At 37.1% G+C, this 14,306-nt stretch overlaps 2 protein-coding genes across 3 annotated transcripts; both read left to right on the top strand.

Annotated features, from left to right (window-relative positions):
* The first annotated feature begins 242 nt into the window (after positions 1–242).
* On the top strand, positions 243–9,527 carry LOC142620232 (auxin response factor 1). Of its 2 annotated transcripts, none has more exons than XM_075793633.1 (15): positions 243–518; positions 1,386–1,480; positions 2,080–2,195; positions 2,666–2,761; positions 2,887–2,943; positions 3,045–3,197; positions 3,312–3,396; positions 3,972–4,062; positions 4,152–4,316; positions 4,650–4,769; positions 4,850–4,925; positions 6,455–6,620; positions 6,706–7,193; positions 7,987–8,177; positions 8,859–9,527. In XM_075793633.1, exons 2-15 carry the CDS (start codon positions 1,435–1,437, stop codon positions 9,028–9,030), a joined length of 2,022 nt encoding a protein of 673 aa, XP_075649748.1. In that variant the 5' UTR covers positions 243–518; positions 1,386–1,434; the 3' UTR covers positions 9,031–9,527. The 2 variants fall into 2 exon arrangements, with proteins under 2 accessions (XP_075649748.1, XP_075649750.1); XM_075793635.1 differs by having other exon boundaries at positions 286–518; positions 1,396–1,480.
* Positions 9,528–11,067: 1,540 nt separating this feature from the next.
* Positions 11,068–13,595, top strand: LOC142633102 (uncharacterized). Its single transcript, XM_075807378.1, has 2 exons — positions 11,068–13,047; positions 13,219–13,595. The coding sequence occupies exon 1, from the start codon at positions 12,049–12,051 to the stop codon at positions 13,042–13,044; it is 996 nt and encodes a 331-aa protein (XP_075663493.1). The 5' UTR covers positions 11,068–12,048; the 3' UTR covers positions 13,045–13,047; positions 13,219–13,595.
* Positions 13,596–14,306: the final 711 nt, after the last annotated feature.

Raw genomic sequence — 14,306 nt, 5'->3', positions numbered from 1 at the left:
TACACGCGGTTTACAGTTGAAAAAAAAACTCTTTTTAAGGATAGACGACAGCGCACGATAGTAAACATGTTGGGGTACAGGGGCACGCATTGAATTCCTGCTTTCTTTACTCTCTTCCTCTCTCTTCTTACCCAAAAAGAAGAGAGAGTCAGACAAGTGTGCGCATTGCGCACCCTCTCTCTCTCTATTTCTCCGCTTTTCTCTCGCATATAAAAGGCAGTCCAAGTCAGCTAGAAGAGAGAGAGAGTAAACAGTGTGTGTAAGGAAAAAAAAAGAAAAACTGAAAAAGAGGCAAAAGGAGAGAGGTCTTGTCGGCTTCAACCAAACACGACCTTATCGATCCCCATTCCATTTCCACTCGTTTTTCTCGATCTCTGTTTCTCTCTTTCTCTCTCTCTCTGTTTGAAACCCTAAAATTCCGATTCTCTCGGCGCTCGCTATTGGAATTGTACGAACCGGACGACAATCATACAATCTCTCTGTTTCTCTCTCTGTGTGTGTGTCTCTCTCTCTCTCAGGTAACTTATGCGCTATCATTCGCTCTCTACGGTTCGTGTATTTTTGGTTGTTGTTGTAAGAGTAGGATTTCTCTGCGGTTTGGATTGTGTAATTTTGTTCAGTGTGTGGGAATCTATCGTACGGTTAGGGTTTCCGTCACTGTGAATTGGAATCTGAGAGATCGGGATTTAGTAAGGTGTTTTGGTTGGTGGGAAAATGAAGGAAAGTGAGGGAAAAATGGAAATTGTTTTTAAATTTGAAGGTTTTGATTTTTCTAAAAATAGAAACTAAATAATCGATGACTAAAAACGGTTTTGATATAGTCTGACGGTTTTTTTTTTTTTTCAATCGGGATCGGAAATTGTTCAATAATTTGGGGACACGTAACAAAATTGCTGAATCTTTAATTTTCTGTTATTTTTTTTTTGTTGTCTCACCAACCAAACATAGCAGTAAATTACTCACTTCACGGTGAAATGTGTGAAGCATGATCCTTTCTAGGGAGCAAAAGTTACGGATCTTTTTACCGTAACGGTATTTGTTTATTGATTTCGGTTTTAAAACAAATTTGCCGGTTTTCAGGGCTAAAAAAAATAAGTGTGAAAGTTTGTGTACTTTTCGGGTTTAGTAATTGGCGTTAAAGTTAGAACCCCCAACTTTTTGTGCTTTCATTAAAGTTCGTGCTTTTAATTCATATAAAAAGCACAGCTAGAGAGAGAGAGAGAGTAATGAAGAGTGACATTTTTTGGCTCTGAGGCTTTTAATTATGGGCGATGATGATAATAAATGTGTGATAAATAATGGGTTTGGTTTAGTTGTTTAGAGAATTAATGTGATTTTAGATAATTGCCAGTATTGTCTTTTAAAACAACATTATTGAAGTGCAGAGTTTTATAGATACAGTACTGCTGCTCGGCTGAAGAATTCTGGTTTGTAATGGCATTTTCGGCGTCGAATCATTCCTCCAATGCTTCCCGTGCAGGTTTGTGTTGCTTGTTTTATTTTGTGGTTGTTGCCTATGATTTGGTGTAGATTATAATTAGGTGGAATTTTTGGTTAATCTCGAAGGGTATCTCTAGATGTATTTTATGCTGTTAATTGATCTGCATTTTGGAAATGATGCTTTATTGTAAAATAAAATGAATCTGATTTTAATTGCTTTTTTTTTTTTTGGGGGGGGGGGGGTGGGTTTTGAAGATTTAAGATTAACTTAACAAAGAATCATCTATAATATATTCATAGGTGGAGCTTAATGAACTTTCTATTTCTCTTATGTGATCTGCATGTGGGATATGGGGAAATTGTGGTTTGAAATCATCTGTGGTTTGTATTTAGGTTAATTGGATCAACTCAAACCTTTTGTTAGCGTCTTGTATCTTCATTTGAGGGAAACTGTCTTAAACAAGTATAATTGACAGTAACATGCAGTGGTGCTTTTAATTTTGTATCCTTCAGTTTGTTCTTGTGTTTTCATGCCTCTGTCTCTAATTTACAAGCCTTTTCTAACATTTGACAATTCAAAGCATGTGTATTTTGTGTATTTTTATCCATGTTTTGTAATTGATGATATTGTGTTTGTAGGGGTTCCCAATGATGCTTTATATAAGGAATTATGGCATGCCTGTGCTGGTCCCCTTGTCAATCTTCCTCGTGAAGGGGAGCGAGTTTATTACTTTCCACAAGGTCATATGGAACAGGTATTTTGAACTTTTGCCACGTGTTCATGTTGATTTCTATGATGTGCAAAGCAATTCTTCTGCAATGTTGATGTTCAGTGGTTTATAACCAGGAAACCAGTGTTTGACCTGTTAGAAAGTAATTGTTTTGCATGTGATTGATATAGGGTTGGGCTCATGGTAATCTGGTTTTACATATCCAAGATTTCAATTATGTTGTAAAAATTTTATTCAAATATATTTTCCATATAATGTCCACCTAGTTTGAATATCATTGGAGTATCTCCTTATTGTCAGTCTTCAGGCCTTTGATATGCACATAATTATTTATTTTTTTTGTCCCTCTCAGTTATTGATTTATGAAATTATTTTGAAGATATGTGGCTCTTTAAGTTATCACACATGCCACTGTTCACTGTGGGTTTTGGTTTTTATCTGGAAAATATTGTGTGCTACCTATCTCTGTTAACCAATATCTGCGTCTTTTACAGCTAGAAGCATCTATGCATCAGGGGTCAGAGCAGCAAATGCCTTCATTTAACCTGCCATCCAAAATTCTTTGTAAAGTTGTTAATGTCCATCTTCGGGTGAGTATGCCGTTATCATCATTATTATCACTTATATGGATCTTTTTTCTTGTTTGTCATGTATTTTGGAAGTCGGAGGTATTTTCTATGATTTTCATTCATTAGAACTTTACCTTGGAGTGTAGGCTGAAGCTGAGACAGATGAAGTCTATGCCCAAATCACTTTGTTACCAGATTCAGATGTAAGCTCTCTTTGATTTTCTCTTCTTATTGAGTTCATGGCATGTTCGTCCCTTTCTTTGTTGGTTATGTGTTCCTTATCTATACCTTACCTCTGGAACAGCAAAGTGAGGTTACAAGCCCAGATCCTCCAATTTCTGATCCTCCAAGGTGCACAGTCCACTCATTTTGCAAGACGCTTACTGCTTCTGACACGAGCACCCATGGCGGATTCTCTGTTCTTCGTAGGCATGCTGATGATTGTCTGCCACCGCTAGTGAGCTTCAAATGTTTTTTTAGCATTTGCTTATTTAGGAGATACTGGATAGCCCTGACCCATTTTTCCCTGTTTTGTTTCCTGGGCCTAATAATTTCAATATTTTTTGTTCAGGATATGTCCCAGCAGCCACCATGGCAGGAATTGGTCGCAACTGATTTGCATGGAAATGAATGGCATTTTCGGCACATTTTCCGAGGTTGACTGTTTGCATATTGGTTTTTCTTACACCGAATTGACTTATAGCTGCTATTTTTCCAACAGCTTAGGTTGGAATGTTGTTGTTGCTTGATGCTGTGTGCTACAAGGCTTATATGTCTAATTATGTGACCATTGAGTTCTCTCAGTAGCTTTAACTACTTATCAAAGTATTCAAAAAGTTGTAGTAGTATTGGTGCACTTGTAATGTTTCTGGAGGTTGAAGGAGTGTGAATCTCATTGGCAATCAAATTTTGAATGGAACATGGAGATACCTTTAATTTCTTGCTATTTCAGAAGCTTTCTAAGATTTTATGTCTGAATTAATTTCTGAATCGGTCCTTTGTTGCATGGTTTATCTGGATGTAATGGTTGAAAGTTGGTGTTTATTGTTATTTGCTTTCATTGGTTTGGCATATATGTCTTCTGGTACATTTATTTCTACATTCTTGTCATATTGTTAGATATACTTCTGTTACCATTTGTTGCCTTGATTTTGTGTATATCTCATTTGGAGTCTTGATTACTATGAAATGCCTGTATTACTAGTATATTGATCGAAATCATTCAATTCAGGGCAACCAAGGCGCCACTTGCTGACAACTGGATGGAGTGTCTTTGTTAGTTCCAAAAAATTAGTGGCTGGTGATGCATTTATATTTCTGAGGCAAGTTATACTGTCGTGGAGTTTTTACTTTTGTTACTTTGTTGCCACCAATCATTGTGTCATTTGTTTTATCCAATTATTGTTTCCAGAGGTGAAAATGGGGAGCTGCGTGTTGGAGTAAGGAGACTCATGAGACAACTAAGCAACATGCCATCTTCTGTTATATCTAGTCACAGCATGCATCTTGGGGTTCTAGCCACTGCATCTCATGCTATTGCAACTAAAACACTCTTCTCCGTGTTCTACAAGCCAAGGTTTATGTCTTTTCATTAATTTCAAGTGACATTTTAATTGGTTCCTATTGTTAATATTGTCATGTTTTCTAGTTTTAAAGTATATAGCAAAAAATTATCTGTGCAGGTATAAACTATGTCAATATAGGTGATATTCTGTAATGGGATGCCGTCCTATCTTGATTTATAGGGCCTCATCCATTTTCACATAAAATTATTGGTTTTTGCTCGCCCTTTATGGTGCTTTTACACATACCAAATGCCTTTTCAAACGTGATGTTAACGATTGGGAATTGGAGGCATTTGATTCTTTGTTTGATGTTTTGAGTTTCTGAACTAGTGTTTTTATGTCAGAACAAGTCGATCAGAGTTTATTGTAAGTGTGAACAAGTACCTTGAAGCTCGGAGCCATAAGCTATCTGTTGGGATGAGGTTTAGAATGAGATTTGAGGGTGAGGAAGTTCCTGAAAGAAGGTATGTTGTTTCCCTTGCATAATATTGTGTTCTTGGACTTGGAGGAAGTTATGATGCATAACCTGTCTCTATCATTTCAGGTTCAGTGGCACAATTGTTGGTGTTGAAGACAATAAATCATCTGGATGGACTGATTCTGAGTGGCGATCACTAAAGGTTAATTTATTTCTTTTTTCATACTTATTATTTTTGCGGGATTGGTCCAAGAATGTATTGAGGATGTCTGAACTGCTGGACATCTTATGGAAGTAATTGATTGTATATCTTGACTCCCTTCTTCCCTGTATCTAATGATATTGTGGATTTTTTAAGGATTGATTTTTTTCCTGGTTGGGTTAAGAATTTGTTATCTTGTACTTGCAAAGTCAGAATTGGTAGCTAGCTTGAGACTAAGATCTATGTAGTTTAAAATTATTGGATGCTTTGATTTCTGTCTGTCATTGTAAATTGTATATTTTTTTTTTAGGATATTGAAGAAAGGTAAATGCTAGAGGCAATCATTCAGTACCATTAATATTCAAATAGAAAAGCTTTTCAATATGGGATATTTTGTTGTGGCTTGGCTGGTTTTATAGCTTTCACATATAAATGCTTGTTGACGCTGATGGTCCTCTTCCTTCATTGTGGGAGTTCCTCCGTCAATGGGTGGTCTCATATTCCATTGCCTTGTGTAGCAGCCTTGCTGTCTTTACCTCTTGGGACTGGCCATGAGACATACATCTCTATTACTATTATTTTCTTTTACTTATCAAAAAAAAAATGTTGCACTATAATTTACAGAGATCCAAAATTTACTGTTTGAAGCAAATATCCAAGCTGCTCTATTAAGCTTTTCAACCAAGAGTTATCTTAGCAGTAACACTTATAATCTCAGTATCTCTTGTTCTTGTGAGTTGCAACTTAAAAGCTGTGCATTTTAAATTTCTGGATTATTTTATTTCTGGACTTCCTCTTGCCCCTGACTCTGCCTTTGCCAAGGGTTTAATTTTTTTGTTTAAAATTATAAGTGATAAATTATAATCATACCAACTTTTCTTGGTTTGGGTTTTAGGCGGACCCTTAAACTATCTGGTTGCAATGGTCTAAATTCAACTTTTTAGGTTCATGTTTCTGACAAATGATGGTATTGAGTCTTGATTGCTCAGGTCCTACATTTAGTTGGCGTTTAATTTCTCTCAAGGTGAACTTTGTGATGCAGCTCTGATAAATTTGCCCATTGCTACTTTTAATGTGGCATTTTTTCTTCATGAAGACTTTTATGTGCACACACCTGGAAACCATTGACTGGTTTATTTGTTTTCTATTGTAGTGACCCCACTTATGCTTGCTTTTAGCAGAGGGGGAAAAAAAAATCCTCTCCCACTTAAGTCCTCAAATCCTCTCTAATTTTAAGTTAGATGTGAGACGTGGTATTTAAAAAATTCAATGGTCTTGGAAAACCCATGTAAACCACTAAATGACCGTTGGATTATTAAATGCCATGTGTATCACATCAAGCTAAAAGTTGGAGAGAATTGGAGGATCTAAATGGGAGGGGAGTTTCTCCCCAGTGGGATATTGACTTGTTTTGATTTTTGACTTGTGATTTTTTTTAGGGTGTGTTTTAGGTTGGGTTTAATTGATTGGTTCTTCTTATCTTCACATTTGCTGTAATTTATCTCACTGTGAATGGTATTGTATTTCAGGTTCAGTGGGATGAGCATTCATCAATTGTGCGTCCAGATAGAGTTTCACCATGGGAATTGGAGCCACTTGTGGCAAACTCTCCACCAAGCTCGCAACCCACACCACGGAACAAGCGGGCACGGCCTGCTGTTTTACCTTCACAAACACCAGATTTTCCTGCACTTGGTACGAAAGTTTTCTAGTGGGAAATTATTTATGCCGATTATGCTTGTTGGTTTGTGATTAAAACTTTCTTGCTTTTGTGTATCAGGTGTGTGGAAATCCCCAGTTGAGCCCTCTGCTTTCTCATATTGTGAGCCACAACGTGGGCGAGACTTCTATCCATCACCTAAGTACAGCTCTGCTGCAAAAGGAAACTCTTTCAGCTTTAGTGGTAACAACTCTTTGCCTGCTGTTTCCAGCAACTCGGCATATTGGTCTAATAGAGGGGAAGCTGTAACGGAGTCTTTTTCACCGGTTATTAACAAAGAATCAGGTGAAAAGAGACAGGGAACTGGGAATGGCTGCAGGCTCTTTGGGATTCAGCTTCTGGACAGTTCCAATGTTGAAGAAACTTCTCAGGTGGTTATGTCCAGAGCTGTCGGGGATGAACAGCCAGTTCCATATTTAGATGCGGATTCTGACCAGCATTCTGAACCAAATCGATCTGATGTTCCTTCTGTTAGTTGTGATGCTGAGAAATCGTGTTTGAGATCTCCTCAGGAGTCACAAAGCAGGCAAATCCGGAGTTGCACAAAGGTATTTTGGCTCCTGTGCCTTTTCTACTTCTCCTCTAGTTAAGAGGTTTTGTCAGTTCTTTGATCAGTATCTGGTGCAGTTATGGTTTTATAGATTATTGGGCTGATGATCTGGCTCAAAAATTTGGTTCTAGATCTCTTTCATACCTTTTGCTGCCTGAAGCAAGCCCAAGGCAGGCTGATATTAGATTTTTAAATTCTTATGCTGTGAATGGAATATTTAAAACAATTTTTATAGAAGGCTTTGTGGTTTGGGCACTTTCTCCAGGCAATTAGAGCTTTTACATTAATTTCTGCTTGGGGTTCCATGTCTTGTTTGAAGATAATGTAAAATTTTAAGTTCAGATCAACTCTTCTCTTTATCTTTGATAAATTACCGATTGTCCAAAAGCTTAAACTATTAGGAAATGGTGAGTTTAATCACTTGACCATAATTTTAACACTTCTCCTCACTTGTGGGCCTAAACTTCCCCTTAATAAGTGGGGGCCGAACAAGTGGGAATTAACATTTTAAAAGGGAGGTAGAGTGAGGACAGGGATCAAACCCAGGATCTATTGCTTTGATACCATGTTAAATTACCGATTGCCCCGAATGCTTAAGCTATTAGGCAATGGTGAGTTTAATCACTTAATTATAATTCTAACAATCTCTATGCATGTGTGTATACACTATACAGTCTTCCAGACAACAATAATAGATCATGTCATGAATAGGAATACTCAGTTTTGTGTTCTTCAGCTGGGTCTGCTACATGCTATTTGGGAATATGTGAATAGTATTTGTCATTTTCCAGGTCCACATGCAAGGGATTGCTGTTGGGAGGGCTGTTGATTTGACGCGGTTTGACCAGTATGAGGATCTGCTCAGGAAACTGGAGGAGATGTTTGACATTGAAGGTGAGCTTTGTGGATCTACAAAGAAGTGGCAGGTTGTATACACTGATGACGAAGATGATGTGATGTTGGTTGGGGATGACCCATGGCAGTAAGTTCATTTGAGTTTCTATTTGATTTTTCCACTCTCGGTCTCTCTTACTTTTGCTAAGTCCCCGGCACATATTTACCCATATCTGTCATTTGTCTTTCAACTTGAAGAATGAATTGAGCTTCAGTTGCTCATGTTCAATGGTGTAGCACTCACCAATAATTGGATTTCATTTGATTGTGACTCTAATATATTGGACCATGAAATGTGGAAATATTCACAACTACTCAAATCATATTCCTGCACCCCAAAGTAATGATGTAGAAGTAGATAGTCTAAGCTCATCATATCAAGATTATTCTCTCTAGATTGTATGTTGGAGTTCCATTATTGTTCTGTCATTATCTTTTTGATGCAAGGTCACCTTAATTTCCAGTAAATGTAAATTGTGTTAAACACATCATCCTTGCTCTATTGGGCAAAAAAAAATAAAAATAAAATAAAATAATAGTAAGAAAATTCAGATAGGTCTTCATGTTCAACCCTTTGGGGTATGAACTTGGTATGTTCCAGTGTTATCTTCAGTTGATTTCTGTTTTAATATATGGGTTTCTGAGCCAGACTTATATAGAAAAAATGCTCTTGGGATTATAGGTAGAGATGTAGAGTTACCTGCCACCATTACTTCTAACTTTATTCTTTGATAGTGGAGTTGATCTTATTTTCCTATATCTATTGCAGTGAGTTTTGCAGCATAGTAAGGAAGATTTTCATCTACACAACAGAGGAAGTCAGGAGGTTGTCGCCAAAGATAAAACTTCCAGTTCCCTCAGAGGCCAAATCAGGTATGCCAGATTCTGAAGTGGCTGTAATTATTGAAGACCATTCATCAGTTGTTGGATCTGGGTGCTGATGTACCCATGTCTGGTTTCGCCTGAAACCTAGTTTAGCTAAACCATGAACGCTGAAAAGAAACCAGAAAAGCAAGTTACAAGGTAAAGAGATGCTTTGACTGGTAAGGTTTTGTGTATAGTTTTACACGGGTGTCGCTCTACAACAACAATGCATTTCGAGTGGAATTGCCAGTACAGTTTCTTGACATGCTGCATCAAGGACAAATGGAATAATACGTGGAGGGCAGTTCTTGAATGCACATGCCATCTGGACAGTGTGACTAGCTTTAGGGTTTGGGTGTTTTGGTTATTATTTAAATTTAAGGTCTAGTTTTGCCAAAAGAATTGCTTGTTCAGACTTCAGATAGGCTGCAAGTTTGTCAGCCTCAGAATGGAGATGATTTGGTTCTGAAAATATATATTTTACCTTTCTTTTCCCTTTCCCTTATCCCCAAAGTTTCTTATTGTTATTTATACAATACATCTATCTTGTATATAAATACACATATCTTCTCTATCTCTTGCGATTTTTATTATCCTTTTTGGTTTTAATTTCTGGCAATATAAGGTTTTGCTTTGGATAGAGTTTAGCTTAAATGGTTTCCTTAGAGACGAAGCATAGTAGTGGCAATGTCTCTGCTTATATTTTGTGCGTTGATGGTGGATCAAAGTGCTTGGAACCTTGTGCTTTTGTCAAGGTGGCTGTCTATAGCGTGTTATATACTGTAGTAGATTCGATCAGATGGTTGGACTTGGATATATAGAACCGTCAAATGGCCCTGGGTTGGAGAGCAATGACCCAATTATGTTAATCTTGTGAGTAAATGTGGAGGAATTCTTCTTACATCTTGATTTGGGTTGGGCGAATGGTTTGGACATTGTATATTCTGACCAAAATAAAGTGTATTCATAGAGATGCAAAGTTTGGTGTTTTTCTTTTAATTTTTTTCTGTTAAGTAGGACAGACCAGTATTGGGATTTGGGATCAATATTGCGTTATTATGGCCTTTTTTGAGGTCGAAAATCGTGTTTTTGGTCCAACCCCAATAGGTATTAGGGAAGCGTGTTGATTATCGACCACTTTACTTTCTCTGTCTCTTTCGACTAATCCAAGCTTTTAGTCAATTGATAGACAGCAGTAAACCAAAATGGTGTGGTGTGCAAGCATTGAACCGGAGATGCACCATTTTGTCATTTTGCTGAATTGGTGGAAATGGAATATCCCGACAGGAGCAGAACAAAGCATATATTTGGTGGGGCCGTGGGGACTAGTGGGCTTGCAACGGTCACAAGATTTGAAAATTGTAAAGAACACATTAAAAAATAAAAAAATAAAAAAGTAAACGTTTATATTTTTAGTAGTCTTAAGACAGACAGACAGACAATCCACCGCTCCCCCTCTTTTTTCAAAGATTCCATATCATCAATGCTGTTGAAGAGTGCATATATGCATCTATGAACTCATCAACAATTTCATCTTCAGCTCTCGCCCAATTTCCAAACCTAAAGAGAGTGTTTTGCAACTTCGCCAGCCACATGAAAATGCTGAAGGCCGTGAAGAAGCTCAAATTCTGGTCAAGAAAGAAGAGAAAAAAGAAGACCCAAGAGCAAGAGCCCTACTACCCTTACCCTCCCCGACCATGTCATTGTTGTCAGTACTCATCATGCTACTCATCAACTCAGCCCTCAGCTCCACCCTTACCACCATGGCTTGAACCTGAGCAGACCACCCAACACCATCATGCCATTCCATCAGCACCTTTGGTCCACCAGCCAAGTCAATTCCAATTCCAATTACCCCCACAAGAAGAGATTGTCTTGGAAACAACGACTACTCCATTGTATCAACCAACAGTGCCAGTGCCAGTGCCAGCTGCTACTGAGAGCAACTACTCATCTTATCAGCAATACATGGTGCCAAATCCTGTCTTTGGCATGCCTGTTGTGCAAACACCAAGGAGAGAGAGAACAGCAGGCTTTTTTGGATGTCTTGTTAGCTTTGGCATTCATCTAATCCGATGCTTCTGCCCTTGTTTTCACATCCGAGAAGTTCACTGACATAGCATTAAGCATGCCAATTATCACGACTATTAGTTGGGTAGAATTCTATGCTACACACCCTTCTTCTTTTATTTTTATTTTTAAATGTACTATATCTACATATTATAATAATAAATGAATGGGTTAAGATTTTTTTTTTTTTTTTTGAGGGGGTGAATGGGTTAAGATTAGGTAAGTATGGTATACATATATATAAAAAAGAAAAAAAAAAGGTGTATTTTGGTTAATTAGGCAAAAGCCAACTATGTGTATTCAGCAATGGGCATATGAAATCTATCAATAACAGTTTTATTTGCAAGCAGCTGAAAGAATTTCATAATGTAGGCGGTGACTTGTTAAATTTATGGTCTTTTTTCCCCCATAGAATTTTATATTAAAAATTCTCAGTTTACTTTTACCTTTTATTATTACTAGTTTACTACCGTTCAAGTCAGCTAGTAGAGAGAGAGAGAAAAAAAAAAGAGGCAAAAGAAAAGAGTGTCTTGTCGGCTTTCAACCAAACACGACCTTTTCGATCCCCATTCCATTTCCACTCGTTTTTCTTGATCCGATTCTCTCGGCGCTCGATATTTTAATTGTACGAACCATACGAGAATCATTCAATCTCTCTCGCTCTCTCTCTCTCGCTCTCTACGGTTCGTTTTTTTTGGCTATTGTTGTTTGCGTAGGATTTCTCTGCGGTTCGAATTTTGTAAATTTTGTTCAGTGTTCGATAATCTTTCGTACAATTAGGGTTTTCTGACACTGTGAATTGAAAGCTGTGAGATCGGGATTTAGTGCCATTGTTTGGTTGGTGAGAAAAATAAAGGGAAGTGAGGCAAAAATGAAAATAAACTTTTTTAATTTACAAAATGTTTTTAATTTTTGTAAGTTTTAAATCATCAGTTCTTGCCCACCACCTGTTCGATGCTTTGCTTCTTTGAAATTGGTAACTTGGTAAACATCCTTAGTCCACTATATCATAAATAGCGGTAACCATGACATTTAATTTTTTGATGAGGCGAAGTCTCACCTTCTCATCAGTTGTGAATTCTCATTTTCCTTTGAGGGTGTGTCGATTTTGCTCCACAACAATTCTTGATAAAGAGACAGACATAACAACACCTTCAGTACCTTCTTTTAGTTATTCTAGTAGTCTTCATCTCTCTCCATTGTTTACTGATGATAAAGCTCATTCGGGTAGTTATGATATCGAGCTTGTGGATCATGATACATGGAAAGTTTCATCGGGTTTAGCACAAGCTTGGCGAGGAGTAGTAGATGGTAGTTCTTCAGTGGGTGATGAACCAGTTGATTCTTTTTCTGAAGTTGTTGAGTGTGATCAGGACTTCGATGACATTGATAATATGAGAATTCGCGGCAATCTGTTTTATAAACTTGACCGGGATTCCAAGGAATTTGAGGAGTACAATCTTGATTTCCACGGGAGGAAATCTTCAAATCGAGAGAATGGTCGAAAGGAATGCAAAAAGGCAGAGAAAAAGGAAATTCCAAGTGGTAACATGGCTCCAAGAGTTGAAAAACTTCCTAAGGTAGTAAGCAACAAGTTTGTTAAGTCTCCACTTGATGAAATGGATAATGCTTGTGTTGGTAAGAAGAAGCTAAGGACTCTGACTTATAATCAGCTTACGGGTCCTTACCACGAACCTTTTTGCTTGGACATTTACATATCCAAGGCTTCTGTTCGTGCCTGTGTTGTTCACAGGGTTACAAGTAAGGTTGTAGCTGTGGCACATTCCATTTCTAAAGACATGAAGTTTGACCTGGCTTCAACTAGGAATGTGACTGCTTGTGGTGCTGTAGGAGCGGTTCTGGCTCAGAGAGCATTGGCTGATGATATTCATGATGTGGTTTACACTCCAAGGAAGGGGGACAGATTGGAAGGGAAACTTCAGATTGTGCTTCAATCTATCATTGATAATGGTATTAATGTGAAGGTGAAGCTTAAGCAAAAGAGACCCATAAGAGATTAAGAGGTGGTCTGTCATCTACACCTTAGAAGCATGGTTCAATTTGTTCTTTATAGCTAGTCCAGTCAGTTGTCACCGGAGTCTTTACTCTTAATTTTACTTCTTTAATTGAAACTGGCTCTAATTGCTTTCTGATGTGAACTGTTATAGTTTGATCTGATCATTATGAGTTCACAGCAGGAGAAAATTTCAGTGAAGGCCCTTTGAAGAGAAGACAAGGACCTACAACTACAACAATACAATTCCAACCCCAAAGGTTGTAAGATTCTGACTTCTGAGTGTAGTTTTGTTCACCTCTCTGCTCTACAACTAAATACAGGACTAGAGGAATTTAGTCGACCGTGGTCACATGATTCTGTAGCAGGCTCAGTTATTTATTAGGGTGCTCAATATTGTCTTGCATCATCTCTTGTACAATCATTTGGAGTTCTTGGATTTGTTTTTTGTAATGTATGAAAACAATCAAATCTTAATTGCTGCACACCCTTCTTTTCTTTAATGTACTATATTTATGTTTTATAATAATAAATGAACGGTTAAGATTAGGTAAGTATGGTATACATATATAAAAAAGAAAAAAAAAAGTGTGTTTTGTAGAATGACCAGTTAATTAGGCTAAAACCGTGTGTATTTAGCAATTGGCATATGAAATTTGTCAATAGCAAAATTTTATTTGTTAAAAGGTTTGTAATTAGTTTTTATTTATTTATTCTAAAGAGCAGCTGAAAGAATCCATAATGTAGGTGACAATTTATGGTTTTTTTTTTCCATAGAAATTTATATAAAAAGAATTCCTAGTTTACTTTAAATGTTATTATTATTACTGTTTGGAAAACGAATCTTGGTTTGTACATTTTCAAGTACAAAGAGTAAAGATGCATGTATAGTGCTAATTGTCAAATCGTTGTAGTGATAAATGATCACTTACTCCAAAAATTATACCAAAAGAAAATGATGAATAAATAAATAAAGGCTAAATGCAATTTTCTCACTAATTATCTTATACAAAACCTACTATCAGTCTTCATATACCAAGATGTTTTCCTAAACATTCCACTCAGTCTCTTCAATAACACCTTGATAGTGCTAGCTTGCAAATGTCAGTAAGAATACCTAAGCTTATCAAATCAAAGGCAAACCCTATACATTTTGAAAGATGATATAAATAGTTGTGTTAATTTGAATAAGTATGCATGTCTTTTGCATAAAAAGTGCTTCATGTCATCCTTCACCGCCAAGAGAAATCAATGCTACTGGAATTGTAA

The sequence above is a fragment of the Castanea sativa genome, chromosome 1, assembly GCF_040712315.1.
Source record: "Castanea sativa cultivar Marrone di Chiusa Pesio chromosome 1, ASM4071231v1".
Lineage (NCBI taxonomy): Eukaryota > Viridiplantae > Streptophyta > Magnoliopsida > Fagales > Fagaceae > Castanea > Castanea sativa.
This window is presented reverse-complemented; position numbering and strand designations above follow the sequence as displayed.

What these genes read in the sequence shown, in the direction of transcription:
- LOC142633102 (XM_075807378.1), top strand. Translation starts at nt 12,049, where the DNA reads ATGACATTTAATTTTTTGATGAGGCGAAGTCTCACCTTCTCATCAGTT.
- LOC142620232 (XM_075793633.1), top strand. Translation starts at nt 1,435, where the DNA reads ATGGCATTTTCGGCGTCGAATCATTCCTCCAATGCTTCCCGTGCAG. An exon ending in TTGTTAATGTCCATCTTCGG is followed by an intron (nt 2,762 to 2,886) that starts GTGAGTATGCCG and finishes CTTGGAGTGTAG; the next exon opens with GCTGAAGCTGAGACAGATGA. An exon ending in ATGATTGTCTGCCACCGCTA is followed by an intron (nt 3,198 to 3,311) that starts GTGAGCTTCAAA and finishes TTTTTTGTTCAG; the next exon opens with GATATGTCCCAGCAGCCACC.